The sequence below is a fragment of the Leptonychotes weddellii genome, chromosome 8 (genome assembly GCF_054177405.1).
Source record: "Leptonychotes weddellii isolate Sample4059 chromosome 8, ASM5417740v2, whole genome shotgun sequence".
Lineage (NCBI taxonomy): Eukaryota > Metazoa > Chordata > Mammalia > Carnivora > Phocidae > Leptonychotes > Leptonychotes weddellii.
Genome location: NC_138376.1, coordinates 129,495,884 through 129,516,474, shown reverse-complemented (window position 1 = coordinate 129,516,474; position 20,591 = coordinate 129,495,884). Strand labels below are relative to the sequence as shown.

At 41.2% G+C, this 20,591-nt stretch overlaps 1 protein-coding gene across 15 annotated transcripts in view; it reads right to left on the bottom strand.

Annotated features, from left to right (window-relative positions):
- The window catches only part of AFDN (afadin, adherens junction formation factor), a 126,371-nt gene that overhangs the window by 53,357 nt on the left and 52,423 nt on the right, over nt 1–20,591 (bottom strand). For all 15 annotated transcript variants that reach the window (XM_081829317.1, XM_081829314.1, XM_081829313.1 and 12 more), the window contains exons 9-13: nt 15,289–15,383; nt 13,977–14,239; nt 8,173–8,242; nt 4,188–4,306; nt 112–173 (exon numbers count right to left, since the gene is read on the bottom strand). In XM_081829317.1, the coding sequence (XP_081685443.1) occupies nt 112–173; nt 4,188–4,306; nt 8,173–8,242; nt 13,977–14,239; nt 15,289–15,383 (609 nt within the window). The remainder of the gene's footprint in view (nt 1–111; nt 174–4,187; nt 4,307–8,172; nt 8,243–13,976; nt 14,240–15,288; nt 15,384–20,591) is intronic.

The following is a 20,591-nucleotide window of genomic DNA, read 5'->3' as shown; positions in this document are numbered from 1 at the left end:
TTTCAAAAAAGAAGAAAAAGGAAAAAAAGAACAAAAAAAACCCATGAAAATCAGATGGAGGAAAATGGAACAAGAAATAATTCACTAACAATGGAATCTGAAGTTACTCACAACTTTCCCTGAATTCAATGCTTGCAGGCAATATCAGTTCAGGCCCAGGAGCATCCTGAGTTCTGAAAGAAAAAAGTGGCCATCTCTTAAAAACAGGTCATGTGGCTAACAACATCACTAACAATCTATGCGTATTTTGGCAACTGTTTTTACAGTCTCCATATGGTTCTTACGAATAATACACAGCCCAATGACTCCTGTTCACATGGAAACTGTTCAAATATTCAGACGAGCGTACTGAGAGTGATCATATCCGTACTCCACACAGAGCTCAGTTCCCTGAAGTATCTGCTTCCGTCCTGAGAACTGATCTGACCACGATTCTCTATTATTCATGAAGGTTTCGTGCGGAGTAGGGCGACCAGGCTGCCATGCACCTGCTACAGCGATGGCTCGAGTCACAGTGAAAGGCCACTGCTAGGAGACACGAGAAAAACTAAACCACCGTGGGCCTGAAACTGAGCTCTCACACATGACGAACAAGTTCCTGAGAGCCAGACACTGCCCTTGGCTTCTGATAGAGCTCAGAGAAGATCATCCCTGCAGGCCCCTTCAGTCCCTCCGTATTACCATTTCTCGATGCTCACAGGGAAGCCCGCCTTCAGAAGAAGTAATCCTACTCACACTTTTTCTTAAAGTCACATCAATTCCAGACACCTTTCATCATTTAGCCGAACACTACAAAAACAAGGCACTGCCGAGAAATATAAACCAAGGGCAACTAGTATTCGGGACGCTTCGAAGAATTAGCACTGTACTAATGTTTATGTATTTCCAGGTATTCTGGGTCAAAGTACCTCAAAGTTTAGGTACATTTCTAGTTCTATAAAAGAGTTCTCCAAACAGTGGATCACCCTGCCCCCACTGGTAGGGTGGAAGGTTCACTGTTCCGTGAAATTCTTCTTTCAGTTATAAATATATACATATGTAGGTATGTGTCCACTGGGGCACAATATACAACAGGATTCTGTGTTGTGTACTGTGGTCAAACAACATCTGAAAGCCATTAGTAAGCACAGAATTTCTAAAATGTGTAAAATAATTACAAATCCAACTGAGATCTCCTTACCTTAGATGTATACTGTTCTCGATGGATGGTGTTCAGTTTAACTACTCTTTCATGTAGACATGTGATTAGAATTTCAAGCAATTTAATCATTACTCTAAGCTACTTGGCTACTAGCTGTATTTTATGTGTAACATTTGTAAGTCACCCCCCACCCCAAACAAACTGGCAAGTAATTAGATTCCTAAAGAGTTTAAATCTTTACCATTTGGCTCAGCTTTTACAGATGACCAGGAAAAATTTTACAAAATATGTCTTCGAATAGATTAAGAAAATTAAAGTTGACAGCAAAAGCAAAGAAACATGCGTTGTGCCTTCCCACAAACTTAACTGGAAAGTAAAGAGCGGGGCTACAGTGACTTACTCCGGGATGAAAGAACTACTGAGGTAAATATGAGCTCAGACAAAACTGAGGTCAGTATTCAAACACAGCTTCACATCTGCTAGAAGGGCGAGTCAACAGCCTTATCGGTGCTTATGAATTTGTGAGTTAAATGACAGTCATTTTCAGCAGGAACACTGAAGTCTACCAATCCTGGATAAACGGTGACGAACCTGCCTGATTTCAGGGTTTAGAGTCACGGCTGTGACCGCTCTTTCACTACATGGGCTCCTGTGACAACTTCTTTAAGAAAGGAGACGAGAGGGAGAAGAGCCCGTGATGGTCACAGACCAGTCACTGGTCCCCAGCAGCTCCCATCCCGCCACCCCACCTCCCCTGGCACTGAAGGAGCAACAAAGAGAAACACAGCAAGTTACCTCAAACTGTTTTAATCGTGAGAAGGAAAAAGAAAAGTCTTTCCATCAAATTATATGCTTCACAGTTTCTTATCCTGTCTATGATTAAACAATTTAGATTTAACTCAACAATTCAGGTGTAAAAGGCTCTTATAAACAATAGAATTTAAATGCCCAATTACGTTAACATGTCTCTCTTAACTCCTATATTTATAGACATCTAAAATTGCAGATAAGCAGTTACTTTCAATTTACTATCTATACAATAAACTGGATGAACCTTACCAATTGTTTCCTCAATTTAACACATCTGGTAAAAATAAGGAATTTAATCTCTCACCAAAAAAAAAAAAAAAAAAGGGTCAGTGAGAACTTAAGGCACTCCATTATTCAAAAAGATGTCTTTCCTTGACTAACATCAGTATTTTTTTTTTTTTTAAGATTGTATTTATTTATTTGACAGAGAGAGAGAGTGAGAGCAGGAACACAAGCAGGGGGAGTGGGAGAGGGAGAAGCAGGCTTCCCGCCGAGCAGGGAGCCCGACACAGGGCTCGATCCCAGGACCCTGGGACCATGACCTGAGCCGAAGGCAGACGCTCAACGACTGAGCCACCCAGGCGCCCCTAAAATCAGTATTTTAAACATACTTATTAAGACAACTTAGATTTTTATGAATATACCAATTAAGTGAAGCACTGCTTACGCCCACATTGTATATGTGAAAAACAAAGACCAAAAATAGAAGAATCACCTGTTTCCATCACTGCTGTAGTACCAACAAAGTCGTACATACCTACAGCTCCAATAAAACCTGTAGTAAAACCTTTACTCACAGGATAAAATCAATCCGAACATACAATGAACCATCAGATGGCTATCTGACACTGTACTAACCTACTATATTTACTTACCAACTATATATATATAGTTTACACACTGATTAATTTTGCATGTCCTAAAAGAATTATCCTAATTGCTCTTTCCTCTCCTCCATTTGATTTATTCACTCATTCAAATATTTATGGGCTAAGAACTATGATACATTGCTCTCAATCACCTTATAAATAAATAGAGGCACTCTTTACGATGCTAGTTTACCATTTGGAGTATCTCATTCTAGAATACACCACCAAAAACAAGTACAGACACAGAAAGTAGACTTATTATTACATCTAAAAAAATGCACACAGCCAACAAAAATCTTGAATAATAACCAAAAGTGCCGGATAAAAACAAGGGAAAAACCCGAGATTCCCGTATCAGTCTACAAACTGAATTACTGTGATAAATGATATTAAAAACTTATAACACACAGCGCCCTCTACTGGAAGATGGAAAATTAAAGAACTACATCAGCTGCCTGTCACCAAATTGATACATGACCTTGGGCTAGTCACCTGCCTCAGTTACCAGATCTGAGAGAGAACAGTTAGAATGGCTTCATCAAAAATCTGAATAGCACAAAAAGAAGGACACCCCCAGTTCCACTGCTGATACTGAGAGTACGTGATACGGTACTCCTGCGCTATTATTGCCCGATTGTGGTCTGTGTTTAGAAACCTGCTGGAGAAGCACTCGAACCACATCACGCTGATGCTGAAGCTCATCAGCATTTGAACTCATCACCTGTTACTTCAATGTGCGAGGCACTGACATCACTTTTCAATGTTTAAACAATGTTAAGAAGTCACAAGGAAGTAGAATTCTAATTAAGGTAACACGTACTTAAAAATCGTAAGAAAAGGAAGTAACAAAAGGCAGAAGTTCTCTGTTCAAAAACACTAGGCAAGAACAATGGCAGAAGAAACAGATATTTACCCCTACCCTTCTCAGCAGAACATAAGACACAGTAACGTGGCACTCGCTAAATCCTAAAAACTCCACCTGAAGTCATGTTTGGCTTCATGTATTTAAACAGGGAAGGATTTTGTATACGGATGGGTGAAATGATGAGTAAATTATCTAAATATAAAAATTATCAAATATTAACATCCTAGAAAAACTTCCTTTCTCCACGTTTTACAGAAGAGCACATTTAAAACAGAAACCTTTTTAACTCAGAGCACCTCCCACTTCAACCGGACAGACGGCGCCGTGGCCCTGGGGTAAGGAGCACCACTCTCACGAAGCCCTCTCCAGTGCAGTGATGTGAAAAGAAAACAGCATTCTAAAACTGTCTGCCAAGCCTCAGTAGATTCAATCATCTTTACCCCAAGCCCTTTCTAGGAATACTTTCACTTCTTTCATAATTAAAAAAAGAACTACCTCCTACCTGTTTTCTTGCCTGCGGTAGTCCTGCTGCCGTTCTCCTCTGATCATTGGCTTCACCATCCCGCGCTCCGCCGTGCTGGAGGCGGGCAGCACCCTGTCGCTGTCCAGCCTCGTGGTGCTCTAAGCCAGGGGAAGACACAGCATTTAACCAAGCAAACCAACCAGGCTTTCACTTACTCTTGCAGGTGAAGATCTGATGCAAGGCTGCCAGGCAGGGGAAGGCAGGAGAGGGATGCAGAGGAGGAGCATGGACAAGAAAAAGGCACAGCAATGCTGGGGATGCCATGTCCACAGCGGCATGCCCCCAAACACACTGATTCAAAAGAACAATAAAACACACAGCCACTTTGCTTTTCAAAGAGCTAGACGTGGGCTTTAAAACACAGGCAGAAGTGGTACATATACACAAGGGTTCCTCAACCAGTACAGTAAAAACAGGAACTACTCCAAAAAGTTCTAATTCAGGAGAGAGCTGAGAGAATATGTACAATATGAAAAGTCAGGGTCTTTGCTTTACTTGTTAAGAAAGGATTTAAAAATCTACTCATCATAGCTCAACACCCAATGAACAAGTGAGTACAGAAACTGGTTTATTTCTTGCCCTTCATCAACAGAGAAAAGGCACACTTATACGGCCCAATATGGTACATTTAAGCTCTTCCAAGCAGGGCACATCCCTAACCAACCCAAGGCAGACAAAACAGATAAGCAACCTATATTAGTAAGAAAATAATCAGAACACAATCAATAAAATCATACAAAGAAATTCACTGTAGCAAAAATTTTATGTCAAATTTCTCATTGTATTTGTTTATTTGTAGAAATTGACCTTGATAATAGAAATCATTCTTGTCTTACCAACCAGAGAGTAACTTTGGGCTGTATTTATCTTTACGGTTTTTCTTATTTTCCATAAATGAGGTTATCCAACCTACTTTGTAATAAATACTCTTTTTCATATGTTGTAAACATCTTACAATATTTTTATGTTACAGAACTGTAATGGTTGTGTAACATTTTGTTGTCTATTCACCAAAGTTCATTGAACTAATCCATGATTACATTGTTTAAAATGTTCACCAGGACAGGGTGTCCTGGCAACCATGTCTGTAAATATATATATTCACACACAATGATTACTTCCATAAAACACATTTATAGAAATAAAATGCTTGGTCAATGGATGGCAACAGACTACAAAAAACTGTTATAAATGAATAATAAGAAGGCAATGGATAAATTATGGTATGTTTATAAGCTAACATATTACAAAATAATTTTAGCCTGTTTTCAAATAAAATGATTACAAAAGCATAGCCCAAGGCCATAGGACAGAAAGGTGTGTGTGTGTGCGCATGGGGATATTTAATTATTTCAAAGTGTATTAATGAACACATGTACAACATGAAGAGCTCAGAAAAAGATCCATCAAAATGTTACCAATAGCCAACTATAAATTGAGGATGAATGATTTTCATTTCTGTACATTTTTTCTTAATTTACCAAGTTTTCTAACTATACACTTTCAGAAGTTTTTATTTAATTTGGAGAGAGAGCACAAGAGAGAGAGAGAGAGCGTGCGTGCGCAAGCATTCATGCATGGAGGGGAGGGGCAGAGGGAGAGGGAGAGAGAGAGAGAGAGAGAGAATCCTCAAGACGACACCCTGCTGAGCGTGGAGCCCGACGCGGGGCTCAATCCCATTACGCCGAGATCATGACAGGAGCTGAAATTAGAGTCTGACACCCAATCGACTGAGCCTCCCAGGCGCTCCTAAGAAACTCAACTTTTTATGAAGACAGTTACATTTGGTTCCAAGAGTATCTGCTCACGCAGTCGCTCAACAGCTCTTTACTGTGGCTCTTCAATGCCCTGAGCGCTTTCTGAGCACAAGCAGCACAGCAATGAACACGTCAAGTGAGGTCCCTGCTTGCACAGAGCTCACATTCCACAGTCGGCACAGGAGATGGCATACTATGGGCTGGCACAGAGAATTTAAAGTAAGGTGTAATTATGCCTGGATGCTCAAGGAAGTTTCTTCAAGGAGGTGATGTGTAAACTGAGGTCTCATTAGGAAGGAGCTAGCTGCATGAAAACCAGTGGGAAGAACATTCTAGGAAGAGCAAACATGCCCGAGCCTTCAGACGGGAAAGAGGTGTGTGGTCAGTGTGGCCGGCACAGGCTAAGCCGAGAGGAAAGGTGGGCCAGGTCAGAAGGGGCTGTGAAGGCAGGGCAGTAAGAGGATCGAATTCCTATTTTCAGAACACCAGCCCGGCCACTGGGAGAAGAGCGGCAAGCCAGGTCAGCAGAGGAAAGGTTGCTAACTAGAAGCCATGCAGATTCCCTGCCACGTGACACCTGGAGCCTCTGCCCGACCACTCACGGCGGCAACAGAGAAAGACAGGCACTTGTGGACTATTTCAGACGAAGAGCAAACGAAACTTGCCAACAAGTGAATGTAGAGGCTGAGGGAAGGGAAAGAACCCAGGATAAGCAGTGGTGGACTTCTGTGGGGACAACGCTATGGGTGAGGATATCATTTACTGAGACGGGGAAGGATCAGCGAAAGAAAGATGTTTGAGAAAGAAAATCAGTTCTGTTTTAGCTACGTTAAACCTGAAGTATGTCTTAGACATCACCACAGCTGTATCAAGCAAGCCTCTGGGGTCTGCAGAGGTCAGGGCCAAAGACACAGTCAAGAGTCATCAATATTTAGATGTACTTTAGCTCCCCGACTGCATAAGATCACCTCAGGAACACGTATACACAGGAGAGACGGAGCCCTAGGTCTAAAACCAACGTGAGAAGTTAAGTGGAGGAAGACATGGAGGAGGTACTACCAACAGATGAGACCCAGGAGGACTGAGCACCAAGGTGGGAGAAATCGGGAGGGCGACACCCTGAGGCTGAAATAAGAAAGTGCCCCAAGTAAACGGTGCTAACCTATCTTCAGGCCGACAGAGGGAAACGAGCACTGGACTGGGCAATCGGGATGTCAGCAGAGCGCAGGACAGACACAGTCCCTATGAAGGGGCAGGAGCCAAACGGGAGCCAAGGCAAGAAGAGGGAGTAAGAGGACGCGGAGCAGAGACTACCTCCTCCTCAAGCAGCAGAAAACTGGGCCAACAGCTGGAGGGCCCAGGACGGGTGTTTAAGAACAGGAGGTGCTACCGCCTGTCGGGGCTGAGGCTGCATGGCAGCCTCAGCCTGCCGCACCCGGAGCAGCTCCTTCCCTGAATCTGCGCAAAGCCTGTGTTTGGCTTTAACCAATGCAAGGTGAGGGAATCAAAGCTGGGCACCAGCTCTGGCCCAAGCTTAAGAAGGCCTGTCAATTCCATGATTCTGTGAGGCACCAGAACATCTGGCTGCCCTCGGGGAGAGATGGGCAAGAGGTCCCTGGGAGAGAACGTGAGATGACAGGGAGGGGGAGGCCCCACCAGGCCACCAACCAACCCACCAGAAGCTGAATGCAGCAACACAGGTCACCACCAGCAAGACCAGCAAATAAACAGCCCCAGTGAGTCCAAACCAAACTGCACAACTGTCAGTAAATAAAATGGGTGCTGTTTTACTTTAGTCCGCTAAGTTTCGGGGTGGTTTGTTACTGAGCGATAGATAACCAAAATGAGGACACAAATTCCTTGATCATGCAAGATAAGGGGTAACTGTGGAAGCAAAGTGCCTGAGAAGGTAAGCTGGCAGGTGGATGAGAGGGAAGTCCGTTTTCTTCAGAGGTCACCTGGCCAAGAAGAGCTACTTAGACAGAGGATGAGCCTAGGATGCACTGCTTGGAGGAGAAAGCACAGCTTCCCAGCCTTAGGCCTGTTATGTATCACTAAGAGGCAGCACAAGAGATTAGGACAACCCTCAGTTAGCGACCACTGTGAAGTCTGTCTTCACAACAGTTCTACGAGTATATTACCAATAACTCATCCATGGTGTCCTATGATGCCACACACAGTCCTATCAGGTCATGTAAATTACCTACCTTGCTTGTTGGTAACGCTGTTCCACTATGAACATCTCCTCCTAAATCAAAAGTTGTCTCTTGAACAATTCTTTTAGAATAAAAAAAAAAAGAAATACATAGAATTAATAACTCTCAAATGATAAGACATCCTTTTTCTCAATAATACAAAAGAAACAGCTAAATATCCCAATTCAAAGAGCCTCAAGAAATCGCTTTATTTTCAGCATATAAAGTTACAGAATAAAAAAGCTGTTAAAACTTTATGAACTTTTCGGGGCACCTGGGTGGCTCAGTCAGTTAAGCATCTGCCTTCAGCTTAGGTCATGATCCCAGGGTCCTGGGATGGAGCCCCAAGTTCGGTTTCCTGCTCAGCAGGCAGCCTGCTTCCCCCTCTCCCTCTGCCACACTCTCTCTCTCAAATAAATAAAATCTTAAAAGAACAAAAACTTTATGAACTTTTCTTACTGCTATATACTGAATACTCTCAGGATCATAATTTTTAAGACTATATTTTAATAATAATAAATTAAAAAGAACCATAAAAGAAAAAAGCAAGCTGCTTCATCACATAACAGCACATAAATGAAGTGCAGATGTCTATGATTTCATGAGCCCACTTGCTGGTCCAGGGAAGGCAACCGTGTTCATCGGAGGATAAGGCATGGGAGCGAAGCAGCCATCCTCCCAAAGCCAATCTGATGATTTTTTTAAAAGCTCATGGATACCACTACTTAGGCTATAATAAAGAAATGGGGAACTTTTGTATAATGATAGTAATCAGATCAAGAGTTACTCTATTTTAAACAATTTCTTAGAATATCTAAAAATACCAAACTTTTAAAACCATCATTATGAAAAATTCAGAATAAACAAAATCTCATTTTGAAGCGTCAATAACCTGAAGCAAGCTATGGTTCTTCAGCACAAATAAAGGTAAATACAATCCATTAATCCCAGACCAAGAGAGAGGCCCCAAAAAAGGGGGAAAAAGAACCCTAAAAACACCTGGAAACCAACAGGATGGGGTAAGTGCTTAAATTTCCTGGGCTTCTGCCCAAGGTAATCAAAAAGAATGACAATCTCTTTTGTTATCTGAAAGACAATAGTCTAGTTTCACAGCACTGTGGTAACTTTAAACTTGTATTTAAGCCCAATCTATAGAATGAAACCACAAGTGATGCAGAAATTCAAAACAATTTTTCAAATTAGAAAATAAGGTACAAATTCCTCCCCTACCGCATCACTATGAAAATAAAATCATCTTGTAATACAAAAACAGCATCATACTTTAAAATAGTAACTTGAGAAAGTAAAAGCTTGTACTAAAAGCTAAATACTTTGTCACCTACCCTCTGTCACCAAGATACTCACAAAACATAGAAAGTTCTCCTGGTTTCTCAAATAATGCAATATATGTTAAGAAAAAAAAAAAGAAGAAGAAGAAGAAGGTAGCGGGAGGGGAAGAATGAAGTGGGGGAAATCGGAGGGGTAGACGAACCATGAGAGACGATGGACTCTGAAAAACTAACAGGGTTCTAGAGGGAGGGGGGTGAGAGGATGGGTTAGCCTGGTGGTGGGTACTGAGGAGGGCACATTCTGCATGGAGCAATGGGTGTTATGCACAAACAATGAATCATGGAACACTTCATCTAAAACTAATGATGTAATGTATGGGGATTAACATAAGAATAAAAAATAAAAAAAATAAATTAAAAAAAAAGAAAGTTCTCCTGGTTTCTAATGGTTGGAATGGGAAATTCAGTTGAGTTACTTTGTCTCTGATAATGAAAGCAAGCAGAAGTACAACAGCTCACCTCCCTCCATCATCTATCAAAGCTACATACACACCGCACCAATCCCTAACTCCATGTTACTGATGTACGAAATACAGCCAAAGCCTTCTTGACTCCACACGTGATTATCATCCTAAAATAACAAATCTACTCAACACCATGCAAAGCTCTTTACTTTTTCCCCAAAAGCTAACAAGACTTTAAAGTTTAACATGGACCCATCTGTACTACATTCTGGATATGTAAATGATTACAAAATGACTTATTTATGACTTTAATGACATTATCTAAGTATAACCATTGAGGGTAAGAACCATGTCCTGGCCACGTCAGCCCAGAGGACGGTGACATGTGACACAGGTGCCCACGAATGCAGGCTGGGTGAATACATACTTGAAAAGGTGAATGAGTGCATCGAATGCGTCAAAAGAAGTCCCACCCTGACCATCAACATCAAATTGTGCTACTTTGCTAGTCCACCATTCACTAAGGATTTGAAGACACGGACCCTGAAATCTGCAATTAAGAACACATGCATCATGTATCCCTCAAGGAACCAGGAAAAAAAAGAACAAAGCCCAAGGTTACTAGAGGGAAAGAAATAAATAAAATAAAATCAGAAATTAAAAGAGAAGACTTTACAACTGGTACTGGACAACCTAGAAGAAATGGATGAAGTCCTAGAAACATACAAAGTACCAAGACTGAGTCATGATGAGACAGAGAATCTGAACAGATAGATTACTAGCAAGGAGATCGAATCATTAATCAAAAATCACCCAACAAACAAAAGTCTTGGACCAGATGGCTTTACTGGTGAATTCCACCAAATGTTCAAAGCAAAATGAATACCAATCCTTCTCAAACTCTCCAAAATCTAGAAGAGGAGGGAACTCTTTCAAACTAATTTTACAAGACCAGCATTACCCTGATACCAAAACCAGACAAGGGCACAAGAAAAGAGAATTACAGGCCAATATCCCTAATGAACAGAGATCCAAAAACCTTGTACAAAATATTAGCAAACTGAATTCAACATTAAATTAAAGGGATCACACACCAAGATCAAGTGGGACTTATTCCAGGGATGCGAGGATGTTCAACATCCACACATAGGTCAGTGTGGTCCACCATATTAACAAAATAAAGGATAAAGATCACATGATCAACTCAACAGATGCAGAAAAAGCATTTGACAAAATTTAATACCCGTTTACAATAAGAACTCTCAACAAAGAGGGTATAGAGAGAATGTACTTCAATATAATAAAGGCCATTTATGACATGGCCACAGCCACATCATACTCAATGATGAAGACCTGAAGGCTTTTCCTCTAAGATCAGGAGCAAGACAACGATGCCCACTCTCACCACTTTGATTCAACACAGTATTGGAAGTCCTAGCCAGAGCAATTAGGCAAGAAAAAGAAATTAGAGGCATCTAAACAGAAATAAATCTGTCACTATTTGCAGATTACATGGTTATTACCTATAGGAAACCCTAAAGACTCCCATCAAAAATATATTAGTTATATATTTATACATACTTACTTACATTTACATACATATAACCTATACAAATATACTTGCATATTTATATTTGTTTATATATATAACTAATGTATATTAGCTATATACATATATAAAATGGAATGTTATTCAGCCATGAGAAAGAAGGGAAGTTTGCCATTTGCACAATATGGATGGACCTGGAGAGCACTGTGCTCAGGGAAATAAGCCAGACAGAGAAAGACAAATACTGTATTATCTCACTCACGTGTGGAATCTAAAACAAAACAAAAAAACCTCAGCTCATAGACACAAAGAACAGACTGGTAGTTGCCAAAGGCAGGGGTGGCGGGTGGGGAAAGTGGGTCAAAAACTTCCAGTTATAAATGTAAGTCACAGGGATGTGATGTATGGTATGGAAACTATAGTTACTAATACTGTACTGCGTATCTGAAGGTTGGTAAGAAAGTTAATCTTACAACTTCTCATCACTAGAAAAAAAAAAGTACCCATGTATGGTGATGGATGGTAACTGGACTTATTGTGGTGATCATTTAGCAAAAATATAAATACTGAATCATTATGCTTTGCACCTGAAACTAACACATGTCAATTATACCTCAATAAAAAAACATACATACACACATCTGTGAAAAAAAAAAAAAAAAAACATGGGTTATCTACCTAGACATATGTATAATAGTTTGACGACAGAACAAAATTAGTGTTTATAAAAAAAATGAAAGTTCTTTCTAATTTATGGATGTACTGGTATATTCAACCACTGAGCAGTTTTCACTAGGTTTGTAAGGAAAAGATGTAATAATAAACATAAAATTTCATAGCACATTCCCATCAAAGAAACCTAGGCCATGTTCTTAGTATGATTCTGCTTTGGCCAGAGATAAGATGAAAACAGACACCGTGGACAGGCCTCCAAAGCAGGAGCCATTATGGCAAAAACAAATGGGGAGGGACCTCACATACAGAAAACCAGAAAACCCTGCCGGGCAAAACTCAAGGACTGTAGTGATGGGACAGGGACAGTCTTATCACTACAACTGCAACACATACCATCAAAGTAAGTATGATCTACCACTCAGGAATGAAGTATGATTGGGAAAAACTGCAGGTACTGCTTGAAAAACAATGTGCAACAGGCCAGAAAAAACCATTCCACACGATGATTTCTTTGGCCAAACATCCTACAGGTAAGTGGCAAGTAAGACTCTCAGACAGGCAGACCTCAGACACTCACCCTGTCTGGTGCCGAAAGAAAGATGCAGGCCTGAAGAAGAACGGAGGATTAGAATGGAAACCATCTGAACTGTTGGCTGAAACAAAAGGGCCACACAGAGGTCACGACGAGGGGCAGGAAATGCGGACGTGGCTCATAAGTAAATACTACCTTAAAAAGGGAATATAAAACAAATGGTCCTCCAAGACACAAAACGGAAGGATGAGTTTAGATACACATTCCGTTTAAAGCTGGAAGACTATTCAGGCAGAAATGGGCTTTCTTGAGAAGTCAAGGCCCACATTGGTTTTCCTTGGGAACCGAGGGACGGGTCCTTGGCTGAAACGTGGAGCTGGAGGTGAGCAGCTGGGAACAGAAGGTCTCACCTCATGACATTTCCCACGTCCCATGTGCCTAGAGGAACATTTATGATGATCCACAAAGTGTCATCTTGGGAAAGATACTAAGTCTTACTTGTACTAGCTGCCTTTTATCCCTTTTCTGGGCCAGGATTCAAGATGGATACAGAATGACCTAATAACCCTCCAGGAAAGATTGCAGTTGAGTTTACAATGCCGAGAAACTGGCAAAAGACCGACACGAAGAAACTAACAATTCGCACCTGCCCGAGAGTTATCAACTCTGGGTGGCTAAGCAAAGGTAGGTCACAGAACAGAATAACGGGACAGGCAGCAGGGAGAAGACCACCCACACGCTCTGTACACGGTGCTGTTGGGGCAGAGAGCTGCTCTGTACTCAGTGGACTCTCTGGCTGCCTTCCACAGCGTGTGGGAAGGGCCGTGGCAACGACTGTCCCAAGACCCATGCCCTAGCAGCCTGCGAGCTGGATGACAAAGGGGCTAAACAGCGTATTCTTTTAAAAAATTACCATTACCAAAAAGGAAGTCTTACTCCCTCCCCTGTCAAGCAGTTTAATTAGATGATCAGTAAGGATTTGTGTTCTCTGGTAATAGGCCCACACTGCAAGTCCTCAGAAAGGCACTAGGTGGAGCTAAACTATTTTTAATTCCTTAAAGAGTTCCTCGGGTGTTTCATTACTCCTAACCCTAACTAATTTAAAAACCAGCCCACAACTTCAATTTTACAATAAAGCCAAGACCCCTTTCTTCTTCTTTCCTCTGCAACCAACCCAAATCAACAAGAACAACAAACCGTACTTTGAATTTTAAAAATGAAACCACCTTTCATGTATGCCGAATTCAGATTCCTTTACACATAAATCAAACCACCCTAAACTCTTAAAGCTGAGGGACAGCAATTACCCAGGCTTGTGTCTGGGACCCTTGGCGGTCAGGCCTGCATCCACAGATCTCTTTGCCAGAGCGTGGTCCTGGCTCGGGTCCACAAACTTGAACACGTGTGACGTCCCAAACTGCACTTTCATCCCACTCTGCAGCATGGTTGTCTCTGAGATGCGCAGTCCCTCCACGTAAGTCTCAGCCTCCATGCTTCTCGGCGTGACAGTGACAACTCCATCCATGTTTGTGAGGTCACAGTGATGGGGCTGAATTCCTGATCCAAACAGCTAAAATAAAATCAAAGAAACTTCCATCACAAAGGACATGGTATTTAAAAACAGAATTTTTGGGGCGCCTGGGTGGCTCAGTTGGTTAAGTGGCTGACTCTTGATCTCAGCTCAGGTCTTGATCTCAAGGTCATGAGTTCAAGCCCCACACTGGGCTCCACGCCCAGCATGGAACCTACTTAAAAACAAAAACCCAGCATTTTAAAACCATGAGTTCCTCTTTTATGATAAATATAATAAAATAAACTAGATTTTTGGTGCTTTTTAAGTAGAACCCTCCTCCCACAGTATAAAAGTAAATAAACACTGTCAAAATAGTCTCAGAATTACTGAACACATTATGTTTAGCATCAAGTAACTTGCTTTAAGACACACTAGAAATCTGAATTGAGAAGCACACGGTCATCTTAAACATTAGATAACTAAGCATAAATCTGTACAGATGATTAGGATTACAAATTCTATTTATCTGTTTTACTATTGTGCTGAAGGAAGGGATGTCAGAACTGAAAATGACACTAAATAACCCGACCCATCATTTGCAACTGGGAGATGACAGCACAGAGAAAGGGCGGTCTGCTGGAGGTCGGCTGAGTTCAGTCAGGTAAGGAACCCTGGCCTTCCTCATTTAAAGAACACGCTATGCTGTTTTCACTGAGTACCTGAGTACCATATCTGGCTAACATCATTAACTACAGCCGATGGAACGCCCACTGCTATGGGCATCAGACCCAGAGGCAGGCTACCTCCCCCGATCCTGAAAAAGACCCACAAAGTTATCACCACCTTCTGGAGAAAAGCCAACAGTCTCGGAGGAACTCCACGACCAGGTCAAGTTTCCAGAGGTGGGGAGTGGACATAATGTCACAGTCTGCTCTGGTCGTGCTGAGGCAAAGGAAAGTGACCCAGAGCACACAGTTATAAAACAATAAAGTCCCTCATTTGTGTCCATTCCTGTATCTGCTGCCGTGCGCAGGCCCTGTACCATGTGCCTCTTCCTACCCCAATGTAAGGACAGATGGTGCTAGAGCCGTGGCTCGCCTGCACACCTGGATGGAGTTCTCATCGAACTTTTCTGTCCCAACCTCAGTGACACTCAACTGAAGGCGGTAAAGCTTGGGCTTATCTCTGGAATCTGAGCCATCTGCGGGAGAGAAGAACAAAGCTTCATTTGCCAAGTCTGATGTTCTTGTCATGTTATTTCAAACAAGCCAACAAAGCAAGCGAACAAAAGGTTATCTTAGAAATGAAATAACAGTTCTCAATTCTCAGCGTTTCATTTCAAAGAACTCTCCATATTTAAATCATGCAATTTAATTAACTGGATATAGAAAATTTAAATTAAGACATAGACACATTAGCTTCTGTTTAATCTTATTTAAGGTGTTAACATCATCATCATCTATAACCAACATTTTATATCACATAAAAAGCAACTTCTCCACCATGCAGCCTGGATTTTTGTGACTGATTCTGAAGAGCAATTCTATGAGGCAGATACACGGACCTTCCCTTCAGAGCAGACTGTTCTCCCAGCAAACGTGCCACCTGTAGAGTATCCGGCACCGTAGGGGCTGACGGGGTGCAGCGGAATCACAGACGGGGGTTTTCAATGTACAATCTCATAGCTCATCCAGACCTTCAGACCCAAATCTCTGGGGATGAGGCCCACACCCATGCCTTCCAAATAATCTCAAGTGATTCCAATGCCCATTCCCGACAGTAAGTTCCAGTAAGAACTACCATTAAAAGTGCTTAGCTTTTTCATCTAAAACTAATGATGTAATGTATGGGGATTAACATAAGAATAAAAAAAATATATATATATATATAAAAAAAAAAAATACCTGCTGATTCGGGTTAAATTTTAAGACACATACACTGTAAGCCAAATCTAAACTTGTTGCTACCTGGAGCTATTCGTATTAGTTTATTTTCAAAAAAAGAGAAAGCACTGTGCCAGCTTTTTCTGAATAAAAATATATCTTAAAAGCTTAAAAAAAAAAAAAAAAAGTGCTTAGCTTTGTGGAGTGGAACGGGGGGGGGGGGTGCAGAAAGGGACACTGGGTTTTTTGTTTTTGTGTCATTGTATACCTCTGTGAACTGCTGAAATGTTTAACTTCCCTGTGCATGAATTTGTATGCTGGGGATGGCGTGGGGTGGGGAGAAGGAGGAAGAACCAGCACCAAGACATCTGCCCATACCCAAATGTTTCCTCACTTCTCACCTACTATATTCAACCTAACAGAGGATGTCAATCAGAGATTTATTCTGATTTCAGAGCTGTGAACACACAAGGAAACATGCCTCACAGAATTAATGTGAAGTGAATCATGACCCATCTCCCAGCTGTGAGAGCCAACCTAGCGTGGGTGTGCAAAGTCCTAAAAGGGCCACGCAGAGTCTCCCTGACCGACTTTAATGCACCAATAACTTGCTGATTCACTTATTCAGTTGCCAGTTAAAATCTCTGGTCACTGGGGCCAGGAATTAAGCTGTGAGAGCTTCAGAAGTTAAACACTGGGAGTGTACGTGGATTTCAGACTGCTAAAATCTCTTAGCTGTGGTGTGGTCTGAACTCTCACAGACAAAACACACCATGAATATAAAAATTCTGTTACAATTGTTGTTAATCGTAGAGTACACAAAATAACATTCTAATCACATTTCCCACTTCTGAAATATTTCTGAAACCTGTCAAGTCTGGATGAAAGTAAACTGTGTTTGAAAAGCCACAACGCCTAATATCCATGAAAAAAACTGGTTCATCATCTGCAATGCTTCACAGCTGGAATATCCTCATCGTGTGTGGTGGCGACAGAAGCAGTTTTTTTAAACAGTTTTACTTTCAACTCCACCTCCACCTCCACGTCCTGATCCAAAATGAGGCATCAGAAGCACCTGAGCCTTCTCCCAGAGGTGGGCGGTCCCTTCTAGAGCTGCTGAGTCCAAATGTCCCAGGAATGTGGATTATTTTGCTTGCTTTAAACACCACAGGCAGTCCCAATAAATACTCCCAATCAGGAAGCACTGTGTTCTTCCCATCCTCCACAGCACCCCGGACTACTTTATCTTCATACCACTAACCCTATTCCATGATTATTTCCATTTACTTGCCCCCCCCACCCCACCTCTGAGCTCCTTGGCGGCCAGATTAAAAAATAAACAAACAAACAACAATCTCTTGATTCTGGCGCTCAGTACAGTGTCTGGTCCACAGTACACATTCAACAAAGATTTATTAACAGTGAATAATTAGTAGCTAAAAATGAAGAACAGAAAATAAAGCAATATGGTTACAGAGAAACTATACAAATGAATTACAAAGAAAGCAAAAGAAGCAAATACATGATGAAGAACAATCAAAACAAAGTTAAAAATACAAGAATATGAAAAATACGTGTTTAGGGGTGAAAGAAAAAATTCACATTAATATTCCTCTGCATTTTGAGTGCTTCTGAAAGGTATCTTGTGACTAATAAATGGGATATTATGTACTCTTCTAGAGCAACAGATTTACAGGTGTAAAGAAAAAGGGGGAAATACAAACTTCCCCTCCAGTCCTTCCTTCCTCCCCCCGTCACTACACTGGAAGCCTCCCCACACACAGGGGAGAGGCAAGCTGCCTTCGCAGTCCCTCTTTTCTTACACTTTCACAGCAATAGAAAATACAGATAAAGCCTTCATGGATAGATTCTGAATAACCCAAACGGTGGCCACAGAATTTACTAGATACAGTGGTCTCTGGTTTGATTTGGGGAGTGAGGGGAGATGTAGGCAGGTGATCTTCAAATAAGCAACATCTTTCTTTTTGGAAAATCTCACTCCCTTCTCCTCATTAAGAGTACAAGGACCATTTCATGGGCATTAATGAACACAGAAAAGTGTTGCCTAAAACAATACCTTGTATTTTCTCCCCTTCCTCAACTGAACAAGAGCACTTGCACACCTTTCTTCCCCAGAGATGACAAATCTGGAGCACTTTTAAAAGCAGAGACAAATCTAAGTAACCCCCCCCCACATACAACACTGCTTCTACCAGAGGGGTTTTGGGTTTTTTCTTCATGTCATAATGTAGAATTAAAAATATATAAAATATTCATGTGGTTTGAAATTTAAAAGGCACAGGAAGTAATCAATGAAAAGCACCCTTCCTTTCCTGCCTTAATTCCCTACCCAGAAGCAAATCTTTAAAATCTGTCTTATGCATATATAATTAAGCAACTCAATACATGTATTTTTCTTTCTCCTTTTTTTTTTTTTTTTTTTTGCACCAACATTAGAATACTCTTTAGGGTTGACAAATGAAATACATGGCATCTAGTCAAATGGGCAATCGTTGGGACCCGATTTACACAAAAACTGGTTTTCTATCTAAAACTGCTAATGTCTTCTGGGTGTCTTGAATTTTATTTGCCAACTCTGGTACCCCTAAATTACTATTCACGTTGTTCTGTGTCTCGTTTTCCTGCTTTTGCTTTTTTTTTAAATTTGAGATATAACTGCAAGTTTTCCTTAGTATTCTAAATATAAGGGAAAATAGACCATTATGAACATGGCATAAGAACATTTTTTAAAGAGTACTTTTGTTTTTACAACAATTCTATACCTCCAACTCCGCTTTTGCCTCTACTTGTTTCCCCAGGTGAACCCCGGGTGAAGTCAGTATGTGGTGCTAAGTGTTGTTCTTGCCATGCCACTTACAGGACAGGGAGGGACTCGTTCATTTAAAGAGCGCTGACCAAGCGTTTCCCGTATCCCAGGCATGGGGAGAAACTGAACACACATTCACATCCCCACAGAGCTCACAGTTTAGTGAATCTACATAACAGTTAAGAAACTAATTTCTGAAGCTTACTGAATGAAGTACAGAGCTTAGTTAGATCATATTTTCACAAACTCTATTCGGAAAAACAAATAAACTAGCTCTCCTCAAATACAAGTGGAGAACTAAAAGCACTTTGGTCAAAGTTTTGATGAGTTTATTCTATGCATTTTTTATACACACCAAGTAAAAAAAAGGAAATGCCATTTTCTCTCTAGTTTCCATTACTTTACAGTATGAAATTAACAAACACATGAAAACATTAAAGAATCCTTTTCAGGAATTAAAAAACAATAAAAACAGGTCTTAGATTCTATGCATATATGAGTATCAAAATAGGTGATAAATATCACTTATTTATATATTTGTTTAAAAAGAACAAAACTCCAAACTCCAAGTTCAGTTAACATCCAATGAAAATCTGTACTATCAGTTTGGAGATAATTCAACAAACAAATACAAGATGCTAAAAGGTGGTTACGTAAACTTTATACAGCATGGAAAAGCATCTGTTACATTCAACATGTAAAAAAATAACATTTAAAACATAGAAACAAAAAAGTACTTCCATAAAACCAAAAACTAGCTGTACTACTGAAGATGACAAAAACAGAAATAGACAAATTTGAGAAAAATGTTCCAAGTAAGAAAGTACATCTTTGCTAACAAGAAGAAACAAATTTCAACCAGGAAAACAAGGAGAATCCTAAGGAACACCCTAAAACCTGGTCAAAATGTAATACATTAGTTCCCTACAAAAAAGATGGTCAATATGAGTGAATGCCAGGTGTACGGCTGAGTCTTCCTCTCGCCCTCCCAAATACTGTCAGACACATGCCAGTGATGGGGACACGTCTTCCCCATCAGCATTACAGCTGAGTATGTGAGCACGGAGCCCCTCCCACCTGCCGCTGGGTCCCGGGTGCATTCTTACCCACCACCCTCACTCTCCCCCATCCTCTTCCTCCCCCAGCTTCTCCCCTCTTCCTAACCTTTTTGGGGGAAGGAGGGGAAGGATAGGAACCCAGCTCCTGTCCTTCTTCAGTCCAATTTCTCACTCGAGACTTTGCCTGAGTAAAGGAGCTGGACATTTCTGCAAACTCGGCTTCCGTGAGATGAAGCGAATGCTGCACATGGAGTGCTGACAAGACGCCAACCAAGGAAGGATGGCACATTACATTTCTTAGAATAAAGTTACTTGTATTAATTAAGAACCTAATACATAAAATGTCTGGCCACTTAACATTATTTTGCCCAAGAGGCTCTGTTAGTGCTCTAGTTAGGAAAGCAGTATGAACATAGCATTACCTTCGTAAGGGTGATAGTTGTAGCAGGCAAAGCGATCCCTTCTCCCTGGGGTTAGAGACACATGCACGGGGCCCAGGTGAAGGCAGCGTCGGCAGGACAGAGGCCATGCAGAACACGCGGAAGAGGGAAGGAGGAGAGAGACAGGAGAGGGTGAGCTGCAGTGGGACCCCTTTCAAAGGATGAAAAGCACGTTTCACCCAGAGCTTTCGGAGCTGTGAG